Here is a 24,687-nt window from a genome sequence, read left to right as displayed (position 1 = left end):
ACACTGAGTCATGCTGGCTTGTATTTTCAGTGTGTTTTTCCTCCTGTTGAACCAGTTCCTCAGTCTCTACATGCTGGCTGCAGATCCTTTCCCTCTGTTTCCCTTCTGTCACTGAACCCAGCAACAGCAATTGTGCTGCTACATAAAATGTTGAGCCTTCTGTTGGTTGTTTCGTCCCAAACGATTCCAGATTTAGTTGTAAAATGTTTCAAATTGTCTGCAGTTATACTTCTCCAGCCTCTTTAATGCTACTCTGAGATTTTTTTTCAGCCTATTTCTAATACATGCAAATGTTAATGATGAAGCTACAATAACCCCAACCTATAGTTATATTATTCAAGCATAAAATTAGTACCTGACCTAATCATTACCAGCCTTTTTTATGTCTATCAATAACAGACAACCAAGCAAAGAAGATATTATTTAAAATTAACAATATTGACATTTGGCATATATAGCGGTAGCATCCTTTCTCAAAGAGATAATTTTTCGCATCTCCAAAATTGTCATAGATGGTACAGTTTGTAAGGCATAAAACAGCACAGTGAAAATCACCGCTGTTTTAAATCACACAATAATATAATCTGATGGGTAAATTAGTCTCATATATTTAACCATTATTTAAACCATTCTAATTATGAATCTGAAGTGAATTATTTTTTTCTTTCCCATTTAAGTCTCAATTATGTAATGATTTTCCATCTATATTTGTTGAAATTTCCGGAAGAGAAACTCTCCTCGGCTCTGTGTGGGAAAGTCTACTTCTCTTTTCACTTTAGCTCGCAACGGAAGGGGAAGAGGGTAAAAAGTATTTGACCATCAAACAACAGCAAACTGAAACATGAAAGCTGTCAAAGAAAAGAAATATTATGGTATGAAGATTTTTTTTAATTGCTTGGTTCAAAATCATATAATTATATGAAACATCACAATAATTTGCTTAAACCTGTCAAAAAAGTAACGGTTTCACATTCTAAATTTGTCAGCAAGCAATAAAGGATAGATAGATAGATAGATAGATAGATAGATAGATAGATAGATAGATAGATAGATAGATAGATAGATAGATAGATAGATAGATAGATAGATAGATAGATAGATAGATTGATTTTCGGATTTGAACAGAAACGCGACACCTGGTATACGTCATGACGTCTCGGTCTATGCGTAAACTCCAAAGTGTATGATGTAGCAGGACGTGGCTAGCAAGGAGCTAGTGACGGCACGTCGTTCTAAACACTCAAAAATCTTGATAAGAATTAGATGTACTGAATGTCGGAGTAAGTACTTCAGTCGTTTTTTAGATTAGCTTCAACATGATTGACTATAAACAGCCGCTTTTTCTGTGTATGTTTTCCAAACTGAGCTCAGGTTGCTTAGCTCGCATGCTAATTTCGTAATTGCTAGTAAGGCTAGCTAGTTAGCTGACGGTTCGGGACAACCAAGCTTTTTGGTGTCTCACCTCAAACTTTTTTTAATTTAATTTCATTCATTTTTTTCAGCAAGTCCCCGTTTTTAGTGGCATAAATCCTTCAGCCATTTGATTTATTGTTGGAAACAAATAACCATCCACGTAGATAACATTAGCCTCGGCGTTTAGCTAACTTGTGTTGGGTATGCTGGGAAAGAAGGTGGAAAAATCTCTGTAAATGGCATCCTGGCCGGGGTGTGCTGTTTCTTCCCAAACTGGGTCGGTTACCAGTAAACTAGGACAGTACAGAACATGATGGGGATGTCCTTGAGGAGATGCACATATGGAGGAGAGTGTCACACGACCACGTACCTTTGGTTCAAGGGTGTCGTGTGAATGTGACAACGTTGCCATTGCAGGATTTTTGAGATTGTGCAGAATTTTAGCTCCTACAGTTTACTTTTAAAAGTACTTATACCGTGTTACAGAATAAAATACTACTTAAAGTGACAGCGGTTTTAGCATGTTTCTGTAAATATACGTTTTTGCAAAAGTACAACAGCTTATTTTGCTTTTTGCTTTTTAATGCTTCTAGGTTCAGAAAATTTGATTTTAGACTGCGATAACCAGAGTAAATGGAAAAAAACTGTTTTCATATTAAGGGAATAAAGCAATCCAAACCAGCGTGGCCATATGTTAAACATTTAATTGCCCCTTTGCTTCATCAAGATGTTTCAGTGTTTAACAACTAAAGATCAGTTCAATTTCACTTGCAATAATCATTGCAAGACTTTTAGAATCAGGAAATCTCTTCAATAGAACCTGTCTGACAACATGAAGTAGACTAAACAACTCCAGAAGCAATTAATTGTTCTCCAATCCAAAGATATTCTAAGACATATGACCAACAAAATCTATTACTCTAGGATTGCAAAGCTGAGGTTGCAAAGCTGTTTTCTAAGGCATTAGTGAACCACAGTGACAGTGAGTATCCACAAATGGAGAAGACATGGGACATTCATAAATCTTCCCAGGAGTGGCAGGCCCACCAGAATTACTAAAGAAGAACCCAAAATGACATCCAAATTACTACAGCCCTCAGTTGCCTTAGTTGAGGTTCACAATTCAACGCTAAATAAGAAACTGGGGATTAAAATGGCAAAGGTAAACAGCAAATTTAAATTTAAACGCTGCCTTTCATATATCAAACCTCATTTTCAGGTTTCTTTGCGCACAGCAATAACAAGCTACCCTGCTGTTTAAGGAAGCGCCTGTCAGTAGAATCCTTCTTTCTGGAGTGCTTTTGAAGCACGAGTTGAAAATAAATGCGTGACGTAGTCAGGAATTGACGTGTAGGGTCGTTCTGTGGGGGTGGAGTGGGGTCAGTCCATGTAGCAGATGTTTCCTGCTCAGGTGTTGCCACATTGAGGACGTTTTATTTTGGAATTCTAATTCAGTATTGCAGTACACGCACTGCTCTGTTTTCTTTTCTGTAAAGTTTAAAGTGATCCCACCCTTCGACACTGCCGTTTTCTATGCGCTTCTTTTGGCCACTCGCCGTCTTCCTCCATAGCTGAAAACCGTATTTGCATCCACGTAACAGCAGTGTAGGCTATCATTAGTGGACCTGATGGCGAACACAAACAACTAACTGGCCAGAACACAGTACGCTGAATAGTTAAACGAAATTTAACAAAGCCTCGAGACAGATAATTAGCCTCAAGGAATTTTAGTAATCGAGTTACTCGAATTTTCCAGTATGAAAACGTTATTTTAAACATTGTAAGTCCAAAATCTGACTACAAGCCTTAAAAGTGACAGTAGGGCCTTTTTATATTTACTCAGGTTATCTTTGGCTGATATTAGAAATTCGTTTTTTCCTTCTGAAACATGTGCGACACAAAAGCAAAATCCAAAGGAAGAAAAAAAAATATTTTTCTGTACTGTATGTGTCTTTTTTTAGGAGATAAATTGCTTTTGCCAGATGTGAGGCATCAGCAAAAGAAGCAAAAGCTGAATGGAAACATTTGAGGCCTTCTGTGTGTGAGGTAGGTACAAGCAGTTGTTGTGCCAGTTCCTTAGGGCTGAAGCAATCGGATTAATCGTGATTAATCGATTATAGAAATAATAATTTAGGAAACGGATAATCGTTAACTAGAGTATAGACACCAAAACATGCGGTTTCCTGAAAGAACAACCCACTCAGAGCAGAAATTAAGCCAAAATTGTACAAAAAATGTATACACTTTGCATTTAAGATGAAAAGCCTTCTTTGTCTGTAAATATGCTCAGTCCAGAACTCATTAAATGGTTTTAGCTTTATCTGTTTCAAATTCTGTAAAAAAAAAAAAATCTCCTATTTAGAACCTTTTGCTATCCGATCATTGATGGATTAATAAATTAGCAAAATAATCGTTAGTTGCAGCCCTACAGTTCATCCTTAACAAGACCTAGTTCTAAATTCGGTTCAGCCAAGTTATTGAATGAATGAATGAACATCTTCCACAGTCAAAATAACACAGTAATACTGAATAACTGACAGATACTCGAAGTTGAAGGAAAAAGGGGCAGAAGCTTTTACTCGGGGCACATTTATAAAGGTTTTTACAGCCAAATAAATCTCAGTGGCCAATGTGATATTTTGACAAGATAAGAGGTAAACACCACAATGTTTCTCTTATAATCCTGAGTCTATTTAAACACATTAGCCTCAAAATCGTGTAAAAGAATTAAGTGCTACTTACCTGTATGAATGTCTGTGAGGAAAGAGCCTCTCTGGTGGTCTGTTTCTCCCACCTGTAAACAAAAAATTGAAAACTGCACTCATGATGTACAAGATGTTTGTATGTACAGCAATATTATTGTACTGCTTATGGTAATAAGAAATGGTAGAGCTCTTTTGTTTTTGTTAAACGTGTAAACGGTTTAACATTATTTTATCTAAGTCTTTGCTGTGTGAGTCTTGTTTTCAGCTAAATTTGTGACGCTCTTTGGCCCTTCATTCACCTGCAGTTTTGGTCTCCTTCCTCCATACTTTTGTGGGGACAAAAAGGAGCGTCCTGCTACAGGTGGTGCATCTTTTCTTAGAAGCTGTTGGGCTTCTTTGTGCTCACTTTGACAGATGAGATAAAATAATCTACAGTAATAAAATCTACAGCTTGGAAATAGGGTTTGTGCCTCTAATAAATATTAATAACCAGCAGCAGATTGCTTGCAGTTATTTAAGTTAAATCAGGGTTAAGGTTGTACAATACTAGAAATGCTGTTGCAATAGCATCGTTGAATATTGCAACAAGGATATCGGTTGCAATAAAAGACATTTCCCTTAGTCTTCTTTATCTTAATTCCCGTTTCTTTATGACCTTGTTCACCTCTGTCCCTTAAATCTGTATAGGGAGGGCAGCCAGGCCCAGGGAAGGTCCATCCAACTGGCCAAATATATTATTGGTTTGTAGAGAGTAAACCCTTGGTACTTTGACTTTATAGCCGATCAAATATTGAATCCAAGGATTCCTTTGCAGCTTTGCTCATATTGATGGTGTGCTGACGAATGTGATTCGGTGTATTGTGCAGCTCTGATCACCTGTCATAATCTGTCATTTGGCCCAAATGAGAAGAACCACAGTGGAAATGAGCTTTAGGCAAAATACAATAAAATAAATATTAAAATGCGTTTACATCTCAGTGATAAATGTTGGGGCTTGTAATTTGTTGTTTCACATGACATCACAACATTACATAAAGACTTACTCATAAAGTACCTGAGGCCAAAACCGAGGATTTAAAAGAAAGCAGTAATTTGGTTGGGGACACGGAGGAACACGATCCTACAGATTTAACAGATAAAAGACAGCAAATCATCATTTCTGTCCACTTTATCTGAACCGTTACTGGTGTTTTAAACTTACCTAAAAACTATTCTTTGATTAATTTCCATTTTTGTTTGCTTGTTCAGGAGGTTGTGGGTAGTGTACCATGGGGTACGACGTTACGAGGTTCCAGGGTGAGGTGGATGAAGACCTCCTTTGTCCCATATGTAGTGGAGTACTAGAGGAACCGGTGCAGGTAAGTCTTTGTGTCAAAGATCACCCATTTATAAAGCTGAAAGTATTGTTAGTCACTGTATAAGATAAAGCTTTCCCTGTTGTAGGTGAGTTAAACGGCAGAATGAGAATTTCTTTAAATTCAGACGTTTATGTAGATTGAGATTAACGTCACTACACAATTTGGAACATTTAAATTAAATGGACTCATGAAAAAGGTTGTGGACCTCCACTTGTAAGGTTCATCCTTAGGTACAATTTCCAGATACCTACCGCGGCCACATTCATCTCTTCAAACAACTATATGCACGTATAAACGGCATTTGGATGTCCAGCCATTATACCGTTCAAGAAGGAGACGGGTTTCGTGTGCAAAATGTGTACCAGCCCCAGAACAAAGCAAAAGACCTGTTGAAGATGCTTGGTACGGCAGATTGGAGAGTATTGGCATCCAAAGTGAAACCAGTGCTGTACCGACATGAGCTGAAAGGCAACTTAGAGGCCAAGAGGTCATTACTCCAAGAGAAATAAAAAAAAATAAATAAATAGATTTCAGTTTGCAAATCCCCTCACTGATGTCTTAAACTTGTAGAGACCTGTCCTGTGGGCTAAAGTAGAACTGTTTGGCTATCATGACCATTTTTACATTTGGACAAAAAGGAAGAATCTTATAGGCCTGAGAACACAGCCCCCTCTGTGAAGCACGGAAGTGGCAGGGTCATGTTGTGTGGATGTTTTTTACTACAGGAGGGACTGGTGCATTCTAGAAAATAGATGGCCTCATGAGGAAAGAACCTAATGTGGAAATATTGAGGGAGCATCTCAGAAGCTCAGCCAGGAAGGTGAAGCCTGAATACAAATCGGTCTTCTGAATCGATTTTCCTTTAGCGTATGACTCAATATGTTGCAGACTCAAAGTTAAAGTTAAGGACAACCAAGAGAATAGTTTGGATCGCAAAGTCTTGATCTCAAACCTGAAAAAGTGTGTGTGAGCAAGGCAGCCTACAAACTTCTCCCAGTTACCCCAGTTCTGTGGGGAGGAATGGGCCAAAATTCTGGAAAATGATTGTGAGCAGCCTTTGGAGGGATACCCAAAATGTTTGACCCAAGTATGTAAAGGCAATATACAGAGGAAATGTGTGTAAAGAGAGTAATATAAAGAAGTTATCTAACTTTTTGTTATCATTATTCTGGTATTTGGCAAATAGGAAAAATGTTGATAATCTTAATTTAGCTGAAAAAGAAAATATTTGGTTTCAACTGTATTTCTTAATCTGCAATTTTGAAATTAGTTTTAAGTTCTGTTGTAATTTAGCATTAAAATGTGCTCTATAGATAAAGTTGCCAGGGCACACACTTATTTATTTTTGCTTTGTATATTTTCAACTTAGGCTCCACACTGTGAACACGCCTTCTGTAATGCCTGCATAACCCAGTGGTTTGCCCAGCAACAGATTTGTCCTGTTGACCGCACAGTAGTGACACTAGCGCACCTCCGGCCTGTGCCTCGCATCATGCGCAACATGCTGTCCAAACTTCAGATCAACTGTGACAATGCCAGCTTTGGCTGCACAGCTACACTGAGGTTGGACCAGCTGCAGTCACACCTCAAGGACTGTGAGCACAACCCGAAAAGGCCGGTCAGCTGCGAGGAGGGATGTGGGTGAGTAGCTGCCGCTAACCAGATAATGGGTGTTGTTTTCTATTAGTTGAGAGCATCTGTCAATCATTTGGAAACCATGAACAAAGTGACAAATCAAGGAAAACAAAACAGAGTAAAACAATTGTTGTATTAAAATGTTTTTTTGGAATAACAGTACTGGTGTATGAATGCTTGTAAGTATAAAACCCTGTTTTTCTGCTCTGTTAGGCTGGAAATGCCCAAGGATGAGCTGCCCAATCATAACTGCATCAAACACTTACGGAGCGTCGTCCAGCAGCAGCAGACCAAGATTTCAGAGCTGGAGAAAACTGTGGTAGAACATAAGCACCAGTTGGGGGAACAAGTGAGAGCCGTTTACTGACACATTAACACAAAGACCAGAGAACCTTTGACCTAGATAACATTGACCCAGTACAGATTAAATATGTTTGAAAAATCTGCTGAAATTGGGTAATATTAACTAATAATTACAGTTCCTTGCAAAACGTAAATAAACAAGTTGAACTTTTCCACGTTTTGATCCATCAAAGCTACAAATGCATCTTATTGGGATTTTTTGTGATAGACGAACACAAAGAAGGAAAAAGATGCATTGTTTTGAAAATATTTTTAGGAAAGGTGAACCTCTGTCCCAGTCTCAAGTTATTTGCAGCCTCTAACAGGTTTTCATCCAGGATTGCCCTGAGGTAGACCGTCCCCACAGCATGATGCTACCATGTTTCAGAGTGCAGATTGTGTGTTTAGAGCTGTGTGCAGTGCAAATTCTGTCTAGACCAGAGAACCTTCTTACAACCGTGTCGTGTCCCTTATATATACTTCTTATGGCTTTCTTTCAATAATAGACTTTTTTACCAACTCTTCCATAAAGGCTTTGTGGAGTGCATGACTAATAGTTGTGCTGTCCACAGATTCTCCTACCTGAGCTTTGGATCCCTGCAGTTCACCCAGAGTTGCCTGTTTGCCCTGTCGGTTTAGGTGGAAGGACTGTTTTGCTCGAGATTAAATTACACTCAGGTGGACCATTTACTTGTAAGGTCACTTCAGAAGTCTGTTTCTTGCACTGAATTTTATTTAGGCATTTCAAAGTATCTGAATACAAATGTGCAAAATAGTATTCAGATTTTTGTAAAATATTTTTGAAATTATGTCTAATGTCCTCCTTTCCTCTTTGTGTTGTTCTGTCACATTGACTCCAAAATATAATCCTGGAAATGTGTTGTTGTAATGTGACAAATGTGAAAAAGTTCAAGGTGTGTGAACATTTTTGTAAGGTTATGTGTATCTGAGCAACCTGGATGCATGCACATAATGCTTCAGCAATACTGTGTTAATCATGGTTTTTAAAAGTGTGTTTATTGGGGCTCTTTTTTGTCCAGAAACGAGACATTCAGCTGCTAAAAGCGTACATGAGAGCAATCCGCAGTGCAAACCCAAACCTGCAAAACCTCGAAGAGAGCATAGAGTACAATGAGATCCTGGAGTAAGTGAAGTTTCTGTTTTCCTCCAGCTGGTCATGTAAAACCCAACCAGTTTCTTATTTTCTCACGGTTTTCACCTCATTCATCTCTTCAGGTGGGTAAACTCCATGCAGCCAGCCAGAGTGACCCGCTGGGGCGGCATGATCTCCACACCCGATGCCGTGCTACAGGCGGTCATCAAGCGCTCCCTCATCGACAGCGGCTGTCCCCTCTCGATCGTGAACGACCTGATCGAGAACGCCCACGAGCGGAACTGGCCGCAGGGACTGGCCACTCTCGAGACGCGGCAGATGAACAGGCGCTACTATGAAAACTACGTTGCCAAGCGCATTCCTGGCAAGCAGGCGGTGGTGGTGATGGCCTGCGAAAATCAGCATATGGGGGAGGATATGATCCTGGAGCCTGGCCTGGTTATGATCTTTGCACACGGAGTGGAGGAGATCTTATAACCCTGCAGCTCGCTGCACCCATCCAGAGACAAGTGGGGATGTTTTGCTTTCACTCAGAGGGAGTGGTAGAGGGGATTTTTTTTATCCTCTTTAAAGTGAAACCTACAAAAATCTGGCTTATTTAAAACAAAATCTTAGGCTCACTCCTAAGCTTGATACTAATGCCTTAAAGTAAGGACAAATACTTTATGAACCTGGCAAATATAAACATAATCTGAGGTCTAAGATGAAAGGTGAGATATGTTTACAAGGTTTATATTTAGTGCATTATATGATCTGATTGTTCTGCTACTAATATAGTAATAAGCTTAAACCCCCATTTAATGCCCTCGCTTGTACAAATGCTTGTAAATACAAAAACTATATTGAATTCTAATTGTAATACTCACCACTGTAATTAGGTTGTGATTTGTTTGTCTCGGTTCTGTTTGAGCCCGTGTTGCCATCTGGAGGGACGTCGCCTCTGAAGATTTTTGTGCGCTTGCTTTATTGTTTAGTTTCCTGTGAATATTTCACAAGACGTCGTGCTCTCCAGATTAGATTGTTCAGACCTTCTGTGCCATTTGTTTTATTTATTGTGTTGCCTTCTTCTTGCAAACATGATTGAAGATGTTACCATTTAATGTGTGGGAAACTGCCTTCGGTGAATTTGAAGTTTGTTGCTGGAAGTTTTTAAAAAATTGTCGTTTTCTTTGTTGCCTCTGTTGTACATATGGTCTGTGTTAAGTCCGGTTGAGGTGTTTAATTTGCAGTTATCATTTGAAACGTCACTCAGTGCTATCATTTTGAAATATTAAAAAGTTTCACTTGATGCTTTGTGATTTATTTTCATTTTGAAATGTAAAAATGTAGGTTTTTACAGTTGGCGGCCATCTTTTAGTGACACACTGCAGCAAAACAGAATTTGGAGATTGTATAAATATTTGTGAAGTCCATCTTAATGCTTTTGAAAATTTACTTACTGCTGTAGTAAAAGGAACCAAACTTAAGATGATGGTTTAAAAGCTCTTACAGGCAGACTGTGCCCTTCGCTCTCTTCCTTGTTAATGTTTTAATTTTGTCTGTAATGTACGGTGTTGTACAGACAAGTAATAAAACTTTAAACCTAATGGTTGTTTTTATTTTAATCGTATGAATTTGCATTTAATGCTTAATGTAATGCTAACCTTTACCACAGCATGTCCTCAGAGAACTGTTAGTTCCTTAAGAGGACGTGAGATGAAAAATATTTATTTTAGTCAGTAGACTGAGAGCGTTGAGGAGAGGCAGTGTGAGGTTAAGTGGTGCTGGCTGGATTATAAAACTAAAGAGGACAGTTGAACTCTGAGAGGTCTGACCTAACTCGTTCTCCTCTTCGCTGTCTATCCCAGACACCCACACGATTCCGGTCTGTCATCCTCTTCTGCCAGCTTCGTCCTCATTGTGGAGCCTAATCCCTCTATTGTGATCACTGGAATGAGAAATCATGTGCTTTACCAAACACCGAGGCTCCGTTGTTCTCTACCGGCATTGTTAACATTGTTCATCAGCACAGTTCTCGCTTGTGCTGATGAACATGTTGCCTTGCAAAAATTTCAGCACAATATTCAAAAGTAGCAGCTGTTGGCAGTAAATCAAACAAGGTACAATTGATATACTTCAACACAACTAATATTGCAAGTGGTTTCTCGAAATTAATAGCAAAATACTCCTTACAATGACGACTGCAGTTTGAAAATTATACAACACGTTTCTAAGAAGCATCTTCAGGTCAAAAGACCTGCTGTAAACATGGTTCATAGTCAGACACCAGTTTCTGGAGAATCTTAGCCTTGTTCTCATGGAAAAAGCCCTCCAGTTCACTAACATTGGATTTGTGTGCTTCAACCACCTTTTTCAAACCCCATCAGAGACTTTCAAGAGAGTTTAAAAGTAAAATTTTATTTCTGCAGTTAAAAATAGGGCCTATAAATTGAATTCATATAGCAACCACAGAAATGTATTTATTTACTAACCATTTACTAACCATTACTATTTACAATGACAGAAACTAGAAACACTCTGTAAAAAGTTTGCAGTTTTGTTTTTCAGTTAATTAGTTTATTTCAAACATGATTGGAAAACGAGTAAAAGGGAAAAAAATGAAATGTATAGTGTTAAATAACACATAATCAACAGAGATTTCACACCATTTCCAGTATAACACCTCAACGTTATGTTCAAAACGGAGTATAGGAAGAGGTATAAACGTATTAAATTCTAACCCCGAGTACCTCAAAGTCACAACTGTCCTTTGATCCGGTTGGTGGATCCGTCAGAAGCCATGAGGCAGTAGTCTTTAACTTATGTCAAAATGGTTTTATTATGATGGATATTCATCCATCCATCCATTGACTATGCCCACTAGTCCTTGCAGGGTCGCAGGGCGAGCTAGTGCCTATCTCCAGCGGTGATTGGGCAAGAGACAGGGTTCAACCTAGAAAGGTCACATTTTTATCACAGGGCAACACAAAGACACACAGGACAATCATGCAAACACACATTCATATGTAAGGGCAATTTAGAGTTAACAATTAACCATTATGCTTTTGGGCTGTGGCAGGAAGCCAGAATACCCAGAGAGAACCCACACATGCATGGGGAGAACATGCACACTCCATGCAGAAAGATCCCCGGCCCGGATTTGAATCCAGGACCTTCTTGCTACAAGGCAAGAAGGCAAGTGCTCAGTTATGTTAAAAAAATTAGAATATGCGTTTCAATGTGACTCGTTTGTCAGATTATAAGTATCTTTGGAAAACTAACAACCTCTAAGGAGGTATTAAACATTCTTTTCATTAAGTCCACATTCCTATATAATATGTTAATTTGTCTTATTATTGGTCTGATGTAATATTCTAATCTTAAATGTCATGTTTTCATCAACTATAAGCGGAAAATCATAATTAAGAGAATTGAAGGCTTGGGTCTAATTAATCTACAAAATCTATTAAAATCTATATATATATATATATATATATATATATATATATATATATAGGAGTTGGACAATGAAACTGAAACACCTGTCATTTTAGTGTGGGAGGTTTCATGGCTAAATTGGACCAGCCTGGTAGCCAGTCTTCATTGATTGCACATTGCACCAGTAAGAGCAGAGTGTGAAGGTTCAATTAGCAGGGTAAGAGCACAGTTTTGCTCAAAATATTGAAATGCACACAACATTATGGTTGACATACCAGAGTTCAAAAGAGGACAAATTGTTGGTGCACGTCTTGCTGGCACATCTGTGACCAAGACAGCAAGTCTTTGTGATGTATCAAGAGCCACGGTATCCAGGGTAATGTCAGCATACCACCAAGAAGGACGAACCACATCCAACAGGATTAACTGTGGACGCAAGAGGAAGCTGTCTGAAAGATACGTTCGAGTGCTAACCCAGATTGTATCCAAAAAACATAAAACCACAGCTGCCCAAATTACGACAGAATTAAATGTGCACCTCAACTCTCCTGTTTCCACCAGAACTGTCCGTCGGGAGCTCCACAGGGTCAATATACACGGCCGGGCTGCTATAGCCAAACCTTTCGTCACTCATGCCAATGCCAAACGTCGGTTTCACTGGCGCAAGGAGCACAAATCTTGGGCTTTGGACAATGTGAAACATGTATTGTTCTCTGATGAGTTCACCTTTACTGTGGAGAAGCCCCAGAGAAGCGTACCACCAGACTGTTGCATGCCCTCACTCGTGAACAAGATCCCGAGATACTTAAACTCCTCCACTTGAGGCAGGAACTCCCCTCCAACCTGAAGAGGACAAGCCAACCTTTTCCGGTCGAGAACCATGGCCTCAGACTTGGAGGCGCTGATCTTCATCCCAGCTGCTTCACACTCGGCTGTGAACCGCCCCAATGCATGCTGTAAGTCTTGGCTAGAGGGGGCCAGCAGGACCACATCATCTGCAAAAAGAAGAGACGAAATCCTCTTGTCCCTAAACCAGACCCCTCCGGCCCTTGGCTGCGCCTAGAAATCCTGTCCATAAAAGTTATGAACAGGACCAGTGACAAAGGGCAGCCCTGCCAGAGCCCAACATGCACCAGGAACAGGTCCGACTTAGTGCCGGCAATGCGAACCAAACTCCTGCTCTGCTTGTACAGATGGCCCCTAGTAAAGGGCCCCCGATTCCATACTCCTGGAGCACCCCCCACAGGGCATCACAAGCGACACAGTCGAATGCCTTCTCCAGGTCCACAAAACACATGTGGACTGGTTGGGCAAACTCCCATGAACCCTCGAGTACCCTGTAGGGGGTATAGAGCTGGTCCAGTGTTCCACGGCCGGGACAAAAACCACACTGCTCCTCCTGAAGCCAGGGTTCGACTATCGGCCGGATTCTGCTCTCCAATACCCTGGCGTAGGCCTTACCAGGGAGGCTGAGGAGTGTGATCCCCCTGTAGTTGGAACACACCTTCCGGTCACCCTTCATATGTAGGGGGACCACCACCCCAGTCTGCCAGTCCAGAGGCACTGTCCCCATCCGCCACGCAATGTTGAAGAGGCGTGTCAACCATGACAGCCCCACAACATCCAAAGATTTGAGGTACTCAGGGCGGATCTCATCCAACCCCAAAGCCCTGCCACTGCGGAGCTTTTTACCCACCTCGGTGACTTCAGCCCGGGTGATGAAACAGTCCAACCCTGAGTCCCCACCCTCTGTTTCCACCAGGAAATGCGTGATGGCAGGATTGAGGAGATCCTCGAAGTACTCCTTCCACCGCCCGATAATGTCCCCAGTCGAGGTCAGCAGCTCCCCACCCCCACTGTAAACAGTGTTGGTGAAGCACTGCTTCCCCCTCCTGAGGCGCCGGACGGTTTGCCAGAATCGCTTCGGGGCCAACCGGTAGTCCTTCTCCATGGCCTCACCGAACTCCTCCCAGGTCCGAGTTTTGCCTCTGCCACCACCCGGGCCGTGGCACGCTTGGCCCCACGGTACCGGTCAGCCGCCTCAGGAGTCCCAAAAGCCAATATGACTCCTTCAGCTTGACGGCGTCCCTTACTGCCGGTGTCCACCACCGGGTTCGGGTATTGATGATACGACAACAAAGTCGATCATTGACCTCCTGCCTAGGGTATCCTGGTGCCAAGTGCACTGATGGACACCCTTATGTTTGAACATGGTGTTCATTATGGACAATCCGTGACTAGCACAGAAGTCCGATAACAAAACACCACTCGGATTCAGATCGGGGAAGCCATTCCTCCCGATCACGCCTCTCCAGGTGCCACTGTCGTTTCCCACGTGGGCGTTGAAGTCCCCCAGCAGAATAATGGAGTCCCCGGGAGGGGCACTATCCAGCACCCCCGACAGGGACGCTAAGAAGGCCGGGTACTCCGCACTACCACTCGGCCCGTAGGCTGAAATGATAGACAGAGACCTCTCCCCAACCTGAAGGCGCAGGGATGCGACCCTCTCATCTACTGGGGTAAACCACAACACGAGACGGCTGAGCTGGGGGGCGACAAGCAAACCCACCCCAGCCCGCTGCCTCTCCCCGTGGGTGACTCCAGAGTAGAAGAGAGTCCAGCCCCTCTCAAGGAGATGGGTTCCAGAGCCCACGCTGTGCATGGAGGTGAGCCCGACTATTTCTAGTCAATATCTCTCGACCTCCCGCACAAGCTCAGGCTCCTTCCACCCTAGCGAGGTGACATTCCACGTCCCTAGAGTCAGCCTAAGCATCCGGGGATCGGGCCGCCGAGGTCTCCACCTTTGTCCGCCGCCCAATCCTCTTTGCACCGGTCCCTCATGGTTCCCCCTGCAGGTGGTGGGCCCACTGGGGGATGGTCTCGCGTCTTTCGTTTGGGCTTGGCCCAGCCGGGTCCCGCAAGGAGCAACCCAGCTACCAGGCGCTCTCTGACGAGTCCCGACCCCAGGCCTGGCTCCAGGATGGGAACCCCGGCTCCGTCGTACCAGGCGACGTCACGTGCCTCGATTTTGTAGTCGTCATCAGGGGTTCTTGAACCGCTCTTTGTCTGACCCGTCACCTAGAGCTTTTTTGCCATGGGAGACCCTACCAGGGGCATTTAAGCCCCAGACAACATAGCCTCTAGGATCATTCGAGCACTCAAACCCCTCCACCACATTAAGGTGGCAGTTCAAGGAGGGGTGGCTACTTTGAAGAACGTAGAATATAAGACATATCTTCAGTTGTTTCACACTTTTTTGTTCAGTATATAATTCCACATGTGTTAATTCATAGTTTTGATGCCTTCAGTGTGAAGCTACAATATTCATAGTTATGAAAATAAAGAAAACTCTTTGAATGAGAAGGTGTGTCCAGACTTTTGGCCTGTACTGTATATATACAGGGGTTGGTCAATGAAACTGAAAGACCTGTCATTTTAGTGTGGGAGGTTTCATGGCTAAATTGGTAGCCAGTCTTCATTGATTGCACATTGCACCAGTAAGAGCAGAGTGTGAAGGTTCAATTAGCAGGGTAAGAGCACAGTTTTGCTCAAAATATTGAAATGCACACAACATTATGGTTGACATACCAGAGTTCAAAAGAGGACAAATTGTTGGTGCACGTCTTGCTGGCACATCTGTGACCAAGACAGCAAGTATTTGTGATGTATCAAGAACCACGGTATCCAGGGTAATGTCAGCAAACCACAAAGAAGGACAAACCACATCCAACAGGATTAACTGTGGACGCAAGAGGAAGCTGTCTGAAAGGGACGTTCGGGTTTTAACCTGGATTGTATCCAAAAAACATAAAACCACGGCTGCCCAAATCACGGCAGAATTAAATGTGCAACTCAACTCTCCTGTTTCCACCAGAACTGTCCGTCGGGAGCTCCACAGGGTCAATATACACGGCCGGGCTGCTATAGCCAAACCTTTGGTCACTCATGCCAATGCCAAACGTTGATTTCAATGGTGCAAGGAGCACAAATCTTGGGCTGTGGACAATGTGAAACATGTATTGTTCTCTGATGAGTCCACCTTTACTCTTTTCCCCACATCTGCGAGAGTTACGGTGTGGAGAAGCCCCAAAGAAGCGTACCACCCAGACTGTTGCATGCCCAGAGTGAAGCATGGGGGTGGATCAGTGATGGTTTGGGCTGCCATATCATGGCATTCCCTTGACCCAATACTTGTGATAGATGGGTGGGTCACTGCCAAGGACTACCAAACCATTCTTGAGGACCATGTGCATCCAATGGTTCAAACATTGTATCCTGAAGGCGGTGCCGTGTATCAGGATGACAATGAAAGATTGGTTTGATGAACATGAAAATTGAAGTTGAACATCTCCCATGGCCTGCACAGTCACCACATCTAAATATTATTGAGCCACTTTGGGGTGTTTTGGAGGAGCGAGTCAGAAAACGTTTTCCTCCACCAGTATCACGTAGTGACCTGGCCACTATCCTGCAAGAAGAATCGCTTAAAATCCCTCTGACCACTGTGCAGGATTTGTATATGTCCTTCCCAAGACGAATTGACGCTGTATTGGTCGCAAAAGGAGGCCCTACACCATACTTATAAATGATTGTGGTCTAAAACCAGGTGTTTCAGTTTCATTGTCCAACCCCATGCCCCAATATATATATATATATATATATATATATATATATATATAATATCTCCCATCACCCAAAGAGTCGAGGGAAAGACAGATGGGGCTAAAAACATGGATATTCTTGAGCAAAACGTGACAGTGTACCTGTGATTTGAGACTGGGACTGAGGTTCATCTTCCAGCAGGACCTGAAGCATACTGCTAACACAACACTCAAGTGGTTTAAGGGGAAGCATTTAAATGTGTTGGAATGGCCTAGTCAAGGTCCAAACCTCAATCCAATTGATAATTTGTGGTTAGATTTGAAGATTGAAGTGAAAACCATCCAATAAGAAGGAGCGGAGGCAGTTTTGCCTTGAGGAATGGGAAAAAATCCCAGTGGCAAGATGTGGCAAGCTCTTAGAGACTTATTCAAAGCAACTTGCAACTGTTATTGCCAAAAAAGGTGGCTCTACAAAGTGCTGAATGTAGAGGGGTGCGAACAGTTATGCACGCTGAGGGTTTCTGTTTTGTCCTATTTGTTGTTTGCTTCACAATAGAAAAATACATCTTCAAAGTTGCAGGCATGTTCTGTAATGGAAATGGTGAAAACTGTCAAACAATCCATGTAAATTCCTGGTTGTGATGCAACTAAACATGAAAAATGCCAAGGAGAGAGAGAGAGAGAGAAAAGAGGGGGTTGGGTGAATACTTAATGGCACTGTACCATAGTTGTTTTCCAAAGATATTTGATAACTACAAGCATTAAATTTATTGATTTTCCTACGTGATCTAATGGTTGTTTTAGCGAGCGTTACTTGACGGTTTGAGTGTGTGTTGATTCCTGAGGAGGGGTGTGCATGCAGGGAGCAGCCGAGGCGGTGCTTATGGAGGGATATTCTCACTCACTCTCTGCCCTGCACTAGTTCACCGCTTTCACTCCCCCGACCTGCAGCCTCCGTTTGAAGCTGGCTGGCCGCTCTGCTCCTCGTCTGAAAGAAAGCAGAAAAGATAAATCCCAGGATTTGGACCCGGCTGCAGGGCTGCACCACGACGGGCTCGAAAACAACGGAGCGTCGACAGAAAGGTAAACTACCCGCTACCGACTGTACACGTCCGGACTTGCGCTGATTGAAGTTTTCGCTGCGGCAATGTGTGCGTTTTTATAGCGGCAACACCAGCCACGCACCGGAGGTTTATTTGAACAGAAAATGTTCTGCTGTACCGTCAGGAGCTGCATATAGATCAGTTCTGCACAAAATCATGTGGTGACAACAGAACAACAAGCATCAGAGCAGACTTACTGTATATGAATGCACTGTTCTGAGCCTCATTAAATGAGCAAAAACAGCCATTATTTCAGTTCCTTTTTCAGGCTGTCATGTCTACTTGAGTTACATTTGGTCTTCTCTGCTCATGTGCTCTGACATGTCTGATTTCCCTGGGACTCAACTGTAGGTGTTGATCTGAAACCTGTCAGTGTGATTTACACCGCAATATGTCACTGGCCCACTAAGCAAACAGGTTATTTTCCCCATGTGATGGGATCCTCATACGTGTCTGTTGCAGGATATGGTGCTATACTAGCTGCAATACTGAAACCTCAACCTAAACACTCATGAAACACCCCGGGGGGGGGGTGTTTGTCAGAACTGAGGTGGTAAAACCCTTCATGGTGGTAAGGGGGCGTTTGTGCGTATTGCCACTTCTGTGAGGTCATTGTTTACTCAGAGCTCCCTTTTCAGTGTCTTTTAACAGTAAACGGTGAGTGTAAGTTTCAGTCCTCGCATTAACTGGAAAAGATAGACATTTAATCTGGTTTGCCCCAACCCCCTTGCCTTTTTTAAGTTTTTATGTCCCGAGCAGACAATAACAAAGATAGTCTAGTTGCTTTTCTTTATGAGAGTGCCTTGTGTGAGCTGACAGCTCAACCGTTGTATTTTATATTACTCCATTTGAGGTTATATGGCTTAAAATGTTGCTTATTTTGTGACGTGGTCCTTTGTAAACAGTTAGAGATGTGAAACAGACGCGATCTGAGAGATATCAGTAGTAGCTATGTATATGGATTAATTCACCTCTAAAAATAGCAGGTCTATGTTACTTTTAGGCCTATTCCTCACTTATTATATCATATCACCATTCAGTTTGAATTATGTGTTGATTAGTAACAAAGATTTAGGCCTTTACGAGCTGGGCCAGATTGAGAGGGGCAGTAGCTCATGGCTACACGTTTTGGAGGATTCCCAAAGATTAATAAATTTTTTAAATGAATGTATGTTTTGCAAATATTGTACTTTATATGAAACTCATAGGCCCGTGACGGATGCGGTGTTTGAATATCGTTGGATTTTTATAAATATAAACAATTCTCAATTATTTAAAAATTGTGAAGTTATAGCCTGTTGTTGACCAAACCCCAGGGACAATAAATGAAACAACAGCAGGATTTAAGAGCAAATTCCACATCTCCTTGGCATTTGGTGCTTTTCAGTGATTGCACTGCATCAACACAAACAGGCCTGGGTTAACCTTTTGGGTCATGTATATGCATGGATTAAGATATTTCAAGAAAGGGTTCTGCTGGTCCATTTTTGCTATGAAGGGTACATCTGCTAGGGGAATGTTTAAACTGACCACGCATCAATTCTTAGCCGCTGATGTGTGGTCCTACCTCGCTATTACTTTGCTTTACTTTACTTTGGATGAGTAAAATAAATTTGTTTGGGTAGGGCATCAAAACTGACTCCAGCTCAGACACGTTTTCACACTGTTTTTCTCAAGGGGTTTCTTTTTAAACAGCTGCTTTTTAGCAAGGTCTTGTTTGTAATAATGTAATAAGTTTTCTTCTCACACGATTGCATTTCTGATTAATTAAAAAAGACTTTAAATGTTTTGTTTTCACTTAGTGGATTTCTGAGAAAACCGGTTAAACCCAATAAAAAAGCTGTGTTGTGGTTGTATGACACCATGTTACCTCTCAAGTCTGGTCAGGTCTTGTTTTTTTTTTCCCTTTTTTTTTTATATCTGTGAGCAGCTTGCTGTTCTACAAGGCTGCCTCCACAGAAAAGCGATTATATAAGTCACATTCAAGTCTGAACTCAGAGTGATGGGCAGTCCTTACTTTGAAGCTGTGGAGTGAGTAAAGCCTCGCCTACATTTTCTAAGAAATCTGTGATTCATACTGCCGTGGACGTCGTCTTTTTTCTGTTTTGGTTTGTTTTAGAATCTATTTCTGTGGCGTTTCACTTTATCTGTTGTTTCTACTAGGTTGAGCTTGTAGTTTGCATAACATTGAATTCCTCAGATAAAACCATGCAGTAACAAACATGAGGAAGTCTTGTTTATTACGTTATACTCAGCTTTGACTGCACAGTATTGATATATTTAAATGTAACTATTTAGATTATTCCAAAACTGTATTATTTGTAAATATGAGCTGAAACCTTAAATAAAAATGCCATGATTTCATTATATCATGGTATTAGCAAGCAAATGTGGTAATTGTGCAGAATAATATCCCCTTTGCTGATAATTTAACTTGGCTGCGTAGCCAGTTGCAAATTTTCATGAACTAGTTCATGAAAATTTCATGAACTATAGTTTTAAAAAAAGCATTATCCTTATTAGATTGATAGGTGGCACTCCTGTCACTCTAGCATCTCATTAAAATAACTTTTGACTATAGAAATGGTATGATGGGAAAATCTTAGAAACCATACCTTTCTTAAAACCCCTGCATACCTTGATGCTGGTAATTTATCCATGTTTATTTATAAATAAAGTGTGCTATTTTTTTAAATAAAAAATGTGCTTATCCAGGCATCATTTAAGACAATTAAGCAATTTGAATCAACAATAAAAATAGGGCCAACATTACATTTGGCAGTATTACAGTAATTAAAGCAATTAAAGATATTAAAAACAGCACAACTAGTGGTTCCCCAGAGCTTCTAGGAGTAGCTCATATAAAGGTATAGAAGTGTATATTTTTCTCTTCTGGGTTAGTAGCTTCTGGTTTAACCTGTAAAGTGACCCACTGAGTAAGCAGACCATTTATAGTAAAGGAGTTTTCCCATGTTAGTGCAGTGACTCACAGTAGCCTCTGCAAGCTGTATGCAGTTTAGAGCATGGACTCCATTTTTGAAGGTCTCTGGCATGGGAGGTTGCGTAGTTGGAAGGGAAAGACTCAAAGCTAACCATTGGGCCCCCCTCTCCCTCCCTGAGCTGGCTACCTCCCTTCCAGCCTGTGGATCCTCCTACCTGTTAGTGACCCGTGGCAGTGCTTTGACGAAGAGCAGCTGATGGAGGGAAACACTTTCCATAGCAACCGTGCATGTTGGTCCTTCCCCTCTATTAATCTGATGCAATCTGCGCACACTTCACTGGAGAGAAGTGTTGTAGTTTCAGGACAGAAACAAAAGCCCAAGACTATTTCTAGACGGCATTTTTTTCTTTTTTTCAGAAAACCCAAAACAGTCTTTTCCAACCACAGGTTGACAAGGGTGATGAGTTACACCCTGCAAGAGTTGCAAAAAGGCAGATTTCCTTGACAAAAAGCGTGGGGGTTGTGCAAACTTGCACAAACAGTCACCCCCGTTGGAAAAAAGGTTGTCCCCAAGTGAAGGGAACTGTTTTTTTTTTGTTGTTGTTGATCATTTAACAACCAAGTTTAATTATTGTGTTGCATAAGTTTTTATAAGCGTTGCTCCTCAGGGTGTTTGCAGCTGAACATTCAGATACATGTCAGGTTTTTCACAGTAATGAGTTGCTGTCATGAGCTGTTGCGTACTGCTATAATATCTAGATGTTGCTGCTCTTCTGTACCGATTACCTGGGGCAACAACATGTTTGAACAAAATCACATCTCAGATCGTCTGTCAGCAGAGAGAAACAAACTACATGACAGACTTAGAAGGCATCTAGATCTTTGACGTCTAGAGAAACCTTTCCACATAAATGTTTCTATAAAGGAACATAAACAGTTCCCTCATAAAGTGTCTGCCATTTAACTTTCAGTCCAACAGTGTGCCCGTACTGAGAGAGTCGGTCTAACACTCCGTATTTAGTCTTATCAAGCTTTGGCCTTCTTGAAAACTCCTGAAATATTTAGCTTGCCTCAGTGTACTAATTTAGTTGATGTTTTCAGAAGTCTCTTCTGTGTTTGTGAGTGCAGACAACCAGCTCTGAATATATTACTCTGTTCATTTCTCCTCTAAGTACATGGAACGCTTCTTCCTGTGCTCCGTGTTCTGACCGGTCCTGATTCCCCCCAGCATCGAGCATGCAAATCATTATCTAATCAGGAAGGGAGGAATTGAATTACTCAGATAGGATCAAGATTGTGTTGAAGTAGACAAAAATGATGATGATGCTCGGTCGGTCGGTAAGGAGAAACCACATATTTACAGACACTGTATAAAAATCTACCTTTTCTTCTCACAATCTGATATCAAGTCAAAGTTCTCCATTTTTCCTTATTTTCTCTAAAATCAAAAGTTCACATACACTTTGAATGCTATGCCTTTAAACAATTTAGGAAAGTCAAGATGTTGATGTTTTAGCTTTAAATGCATCTGATTGAATCTTTTTCAACATTGCCGTTAATTTGACGCACAATTGTCGATGTCTTTTAAGGCAACACCTGAAACACACCAGTTTCCTGTGTGACATAATGGAAAATGAAAAGAAAACAGGCAAGATATCATGCAGAGAAGTGTGGACCTCCATGAGTCTGGTTCATATCTAAGGAACAACTTCCAGATGTCTGTAGATGTCCCGTTCATCTGTTCAAACTAATTTATGCAAGTATAAGAACCAGGGATTAATGTGTTTTCAGACAAAATGTTTGTTTCAGCCCTAGAACAAAAACCAGTAGAGCTGAAGTAACTGAAGTATGGCATTGGCTGAAATATCACTCAGACAGGAAGAAGCCATAACTCCAGAAGCAACATCAAAAGAGAAATTAGAGCTTGGAAATGCACAGTGACAAAGCTTAGGTTTTGGAGAAATGTCCCATGGTCTGATGAAACTCTAAAATTGTAAAGTCTTTGGCCATATTCATCGTTGTTACATTTGGAGGAGGAAGGAGAAGCTTGCAAATCATCCCAAATGAGAAGTATGGGGTTGGCAGCATCATATTGTGGGGGTGTTTTGCTCCAGGAAGAACTGGTTTACTTCTGCAAATAAATGCATCATGAGAACCTATGTGGAAATACTGTAGATACCTCAAAATGTCAGCCAGGAAGTTGAAGCTTGGGCCTCCCCGAAGACGTGTGTGTGATCAATGCGGCCTACAAACTGGACCGGGTTACACCAGCTCTGAGGGAAGGAGTGGGCCAAAATTCAAGCAAACTGTTGTTAAGCTTATGAAAAAATACTCAAACATTTGACCAATGTAATATGGTTTAAAAAGCAGTTCTAACAAATACTAAAGAAATGTATGGAAGCTTCTGAATTAGAAAAAGACTTTCTGTCTCATTACTCTAGCATTTAGCAAATAGAAATAATTTCTGTAAGCCTAACTGACCTAAAACAGGGAAGTTTAGTCTGGTTTATGATGACAAAAACTCCATGTGCCTTTTTTATACAGTGTATGTAAATATATGGTTTTAGCAGTAAATCCAGTTTTGCTCTTGGGAGAAACAGAAAAGGAAGATCATGCAGATGTTCCTAAAACAAGAAATCCACAGTAAACCTGGAGGTCTATTTTTAGTTCATTTATGAGTTTGTTTTTGACGATGGAGTCTGGAGCACGTTTTCAGGGATTAGCAGTCTCAGGCTATGATCAGAAGCAATTTGATTTTCATGATTCCTACACGTGTCCTGCTGTCAACACAAGGCCCAGCCCACCTCATCGGGCCAGAACAGAAATGCTAGGCAACGCCTCTGACCTTTTGAGGGAATTAAGTGAGGACAGTGTGAACCTTTCAGAGTCCGAAGAGAGTAAATGGATCCAAATAACCAGGTATTCCACATTATTTCATTGCTTTCTCAGTACATTCTTTGTCCTTTGAGTAGTCTGATTGTGTGTTCAGTGCAGGCACCCATCACTGATTCGTGCACCAGGTGCAGTTGAATGTATGATAAAACCTGGGGACAAAAGTGTGAACGAAAGCTTTACAGTGAGTTTCTTTTCATGAGCCTGGACTTAAAAACATCATGCACTTTGCTTTCATTTTGTACCTCTGATGTTGGCTATATTGATATATGCAGAGATAATAGATTTATACAAAAGGTTGTTTTCATTCCAGTTGTTACAGTTGTCGTATAAAGAGTTTGTCATGTTTCTTTTATGAACAGTCTCATTGATTTGTGTAAATGTCGTGGAACTGATACTGGTCATTAGCCTGTAGGCAAACAGAAGGTTGATTATAGCTTTATAAACTTTACATTACTTTAAATATTTTTAGACCAGCTTTAGAGTTCTGTACTCTGGATCTGTCTTTAAATTTGTCTTCCATGCTTCTAAGTGTCTGTTGCCGTTTTGCTTTATGCAAGAATTTATGAATATTATCGTTATTATTTAGATTTAGTTTATCTTCATTACATGGTATGCCTAAAGAGACTTTTTGCTGTTTTTGCTGCTATAATTGTCTATTTCCCGTTTATGGTGAGTCTAAAGTTTTGATTGGTTTGAAATATTGTAGTTTAATGCTTTTAGTGCTAATATAATACAGACAGATTCTCATGCAGTTTTGTTTTAATTGCATAAATAAACTAACCTTTAACCACAACCGAGCTTCACAGCAACATCCACACCTGCAGTTAAAAAGGATCCACTAGAAGATGCTAAGCATACAGAGGAGAAATGTTGTTGTTTATCTTAAAATATTTAATTTTCTCCTAGTGCACATTTTAAAACTAATATTAGCTCATTAATTTCTCATTGTGCATATATAGCCCTGGTGAAAGATCACATTCCTTCAGCAACTTAATTGTATTTTAACTCCATTATGTATCCCATCAGTTCTGTGATGACTATATTTTTCATACTGATCTGTTTTTATGTTTCTTCTATGACAACAGCATGATGCAGGATGTTGTTAGCTGTCCATTAATTCGTTTCATCTTTTCTTAATCATTAATGATGTGTATGTTTTACTG

The 24,687-nt window shown here is 41.1% G+C and overlaps 2 protein-coding genes across 4 annotated transcripts in view; both read left to right on the top strand.

The window, feature by feature from the left end:
• The first annotated feature begins 1,131 nt into the window (after window positions 1-1,131).
• rnf41 (ring finger protein 41) lies at window positions 1,132-10,153 on the top strand. Of its 3 annotated transcripts, XM_047375961.1 has the most exons (7): window positions 1,132-1,280; window positions 3,375-3,459; window positions 5,367-5,476; window positions 6,846-7,117; window positions 7,325-7,460; window positions 8,494-8,597; window positions 8,690-10,153. In XM_047375961.1, the coding sequence occupies exons 3-7, from the start codon at window positions 5,387-5,389 to the stop codon at window positions 9,042-9,044; spliced, it is 957 nt and encodes a 318-aa protein (XP_047231917.1). In that variant the 5' UTR covers window positions 1,132-1,280; window positions 3,375-3,459; window positions 5,367-5,386; the 3' UTR covers window positions 9,045-10,153. The 3 variants fall into 3 exon arrangements, with proteins under 3 accessions (XP_047231917.1, XP_047231926.1, XP_047231932.1); XM_047375970.1 differs by lacking the exon at window positions 3,375-3,459 and having other exon boundaries at window positions 1,142-1,280; XM_047375976.1 differs by lacking the exons at window positions 1,132-1,280; window positions 3,375-3,459 and adding an exon at window positions 3,658-4,067.
• Window positions 10,154-17,481: 7,328 nt separating this feature from the next.
• The window catches only part of dgkaa (diacylglycerol kinase, alpha a), a 29,907-nt gene continuing 22,701 nt past the window's right edge, over window positions 17,482-24,687 (top strand). Inside the window, exon 1 of the mRNA XM_047369172.1 lies at window positions 17,482-17,668. The gene's annotated coding sequence lies outside the window, so the exon portion shown is untranslated. The remainder of the gene's footprint in view (window positions 17,669-24,687) is intronic.

The sequence above is a fragment of the Girardinichthys multiradiatus genome, chromosome 1 (assembly GCF_021462225.1).
Source record: "Girardinichthys multiradiatus isolate DD_20200921_A chromosome 1, DD_fGirMul_XY1, whole genome shotgun sequence".
NCBI lineage: Eukaryota > Metazoa > Chordata > Actinopteri > Cyprinodontiformes > Goodeidae > Girardinichthys > Girardinichthys multiradiatus.
Note: the sequence above shows the minus strand (reverse complement) of the source record. Positions and strands in the feature narration are given on the sequence as shown.

Excerpts from the sequence above, each read along its gene's own strand:
- rnf41 (XM_047375961.1), top strand. The coding sequence starts at position 5,387 with ATGGGGTACGACGTTACGAGGTTCCAGGGTGAGGTGGATGAAGACCTC. Across the intron at positions 7,461-8,493 it reads AGCACCAGTTGGGGGAACAA|AAACGAGACATTCAGCTGCT; the intron begins GTGAGAGCCGTT and ends TTTTTTGTCCAG. Across the intron at positions 8,598-8,689 it reads GAGTACAATGAGATCCTGGA|GTGGGTAAACTCCATGCAGC; the intron begins GTAAGTGAAGTT and ends TCATCTCTTCAG.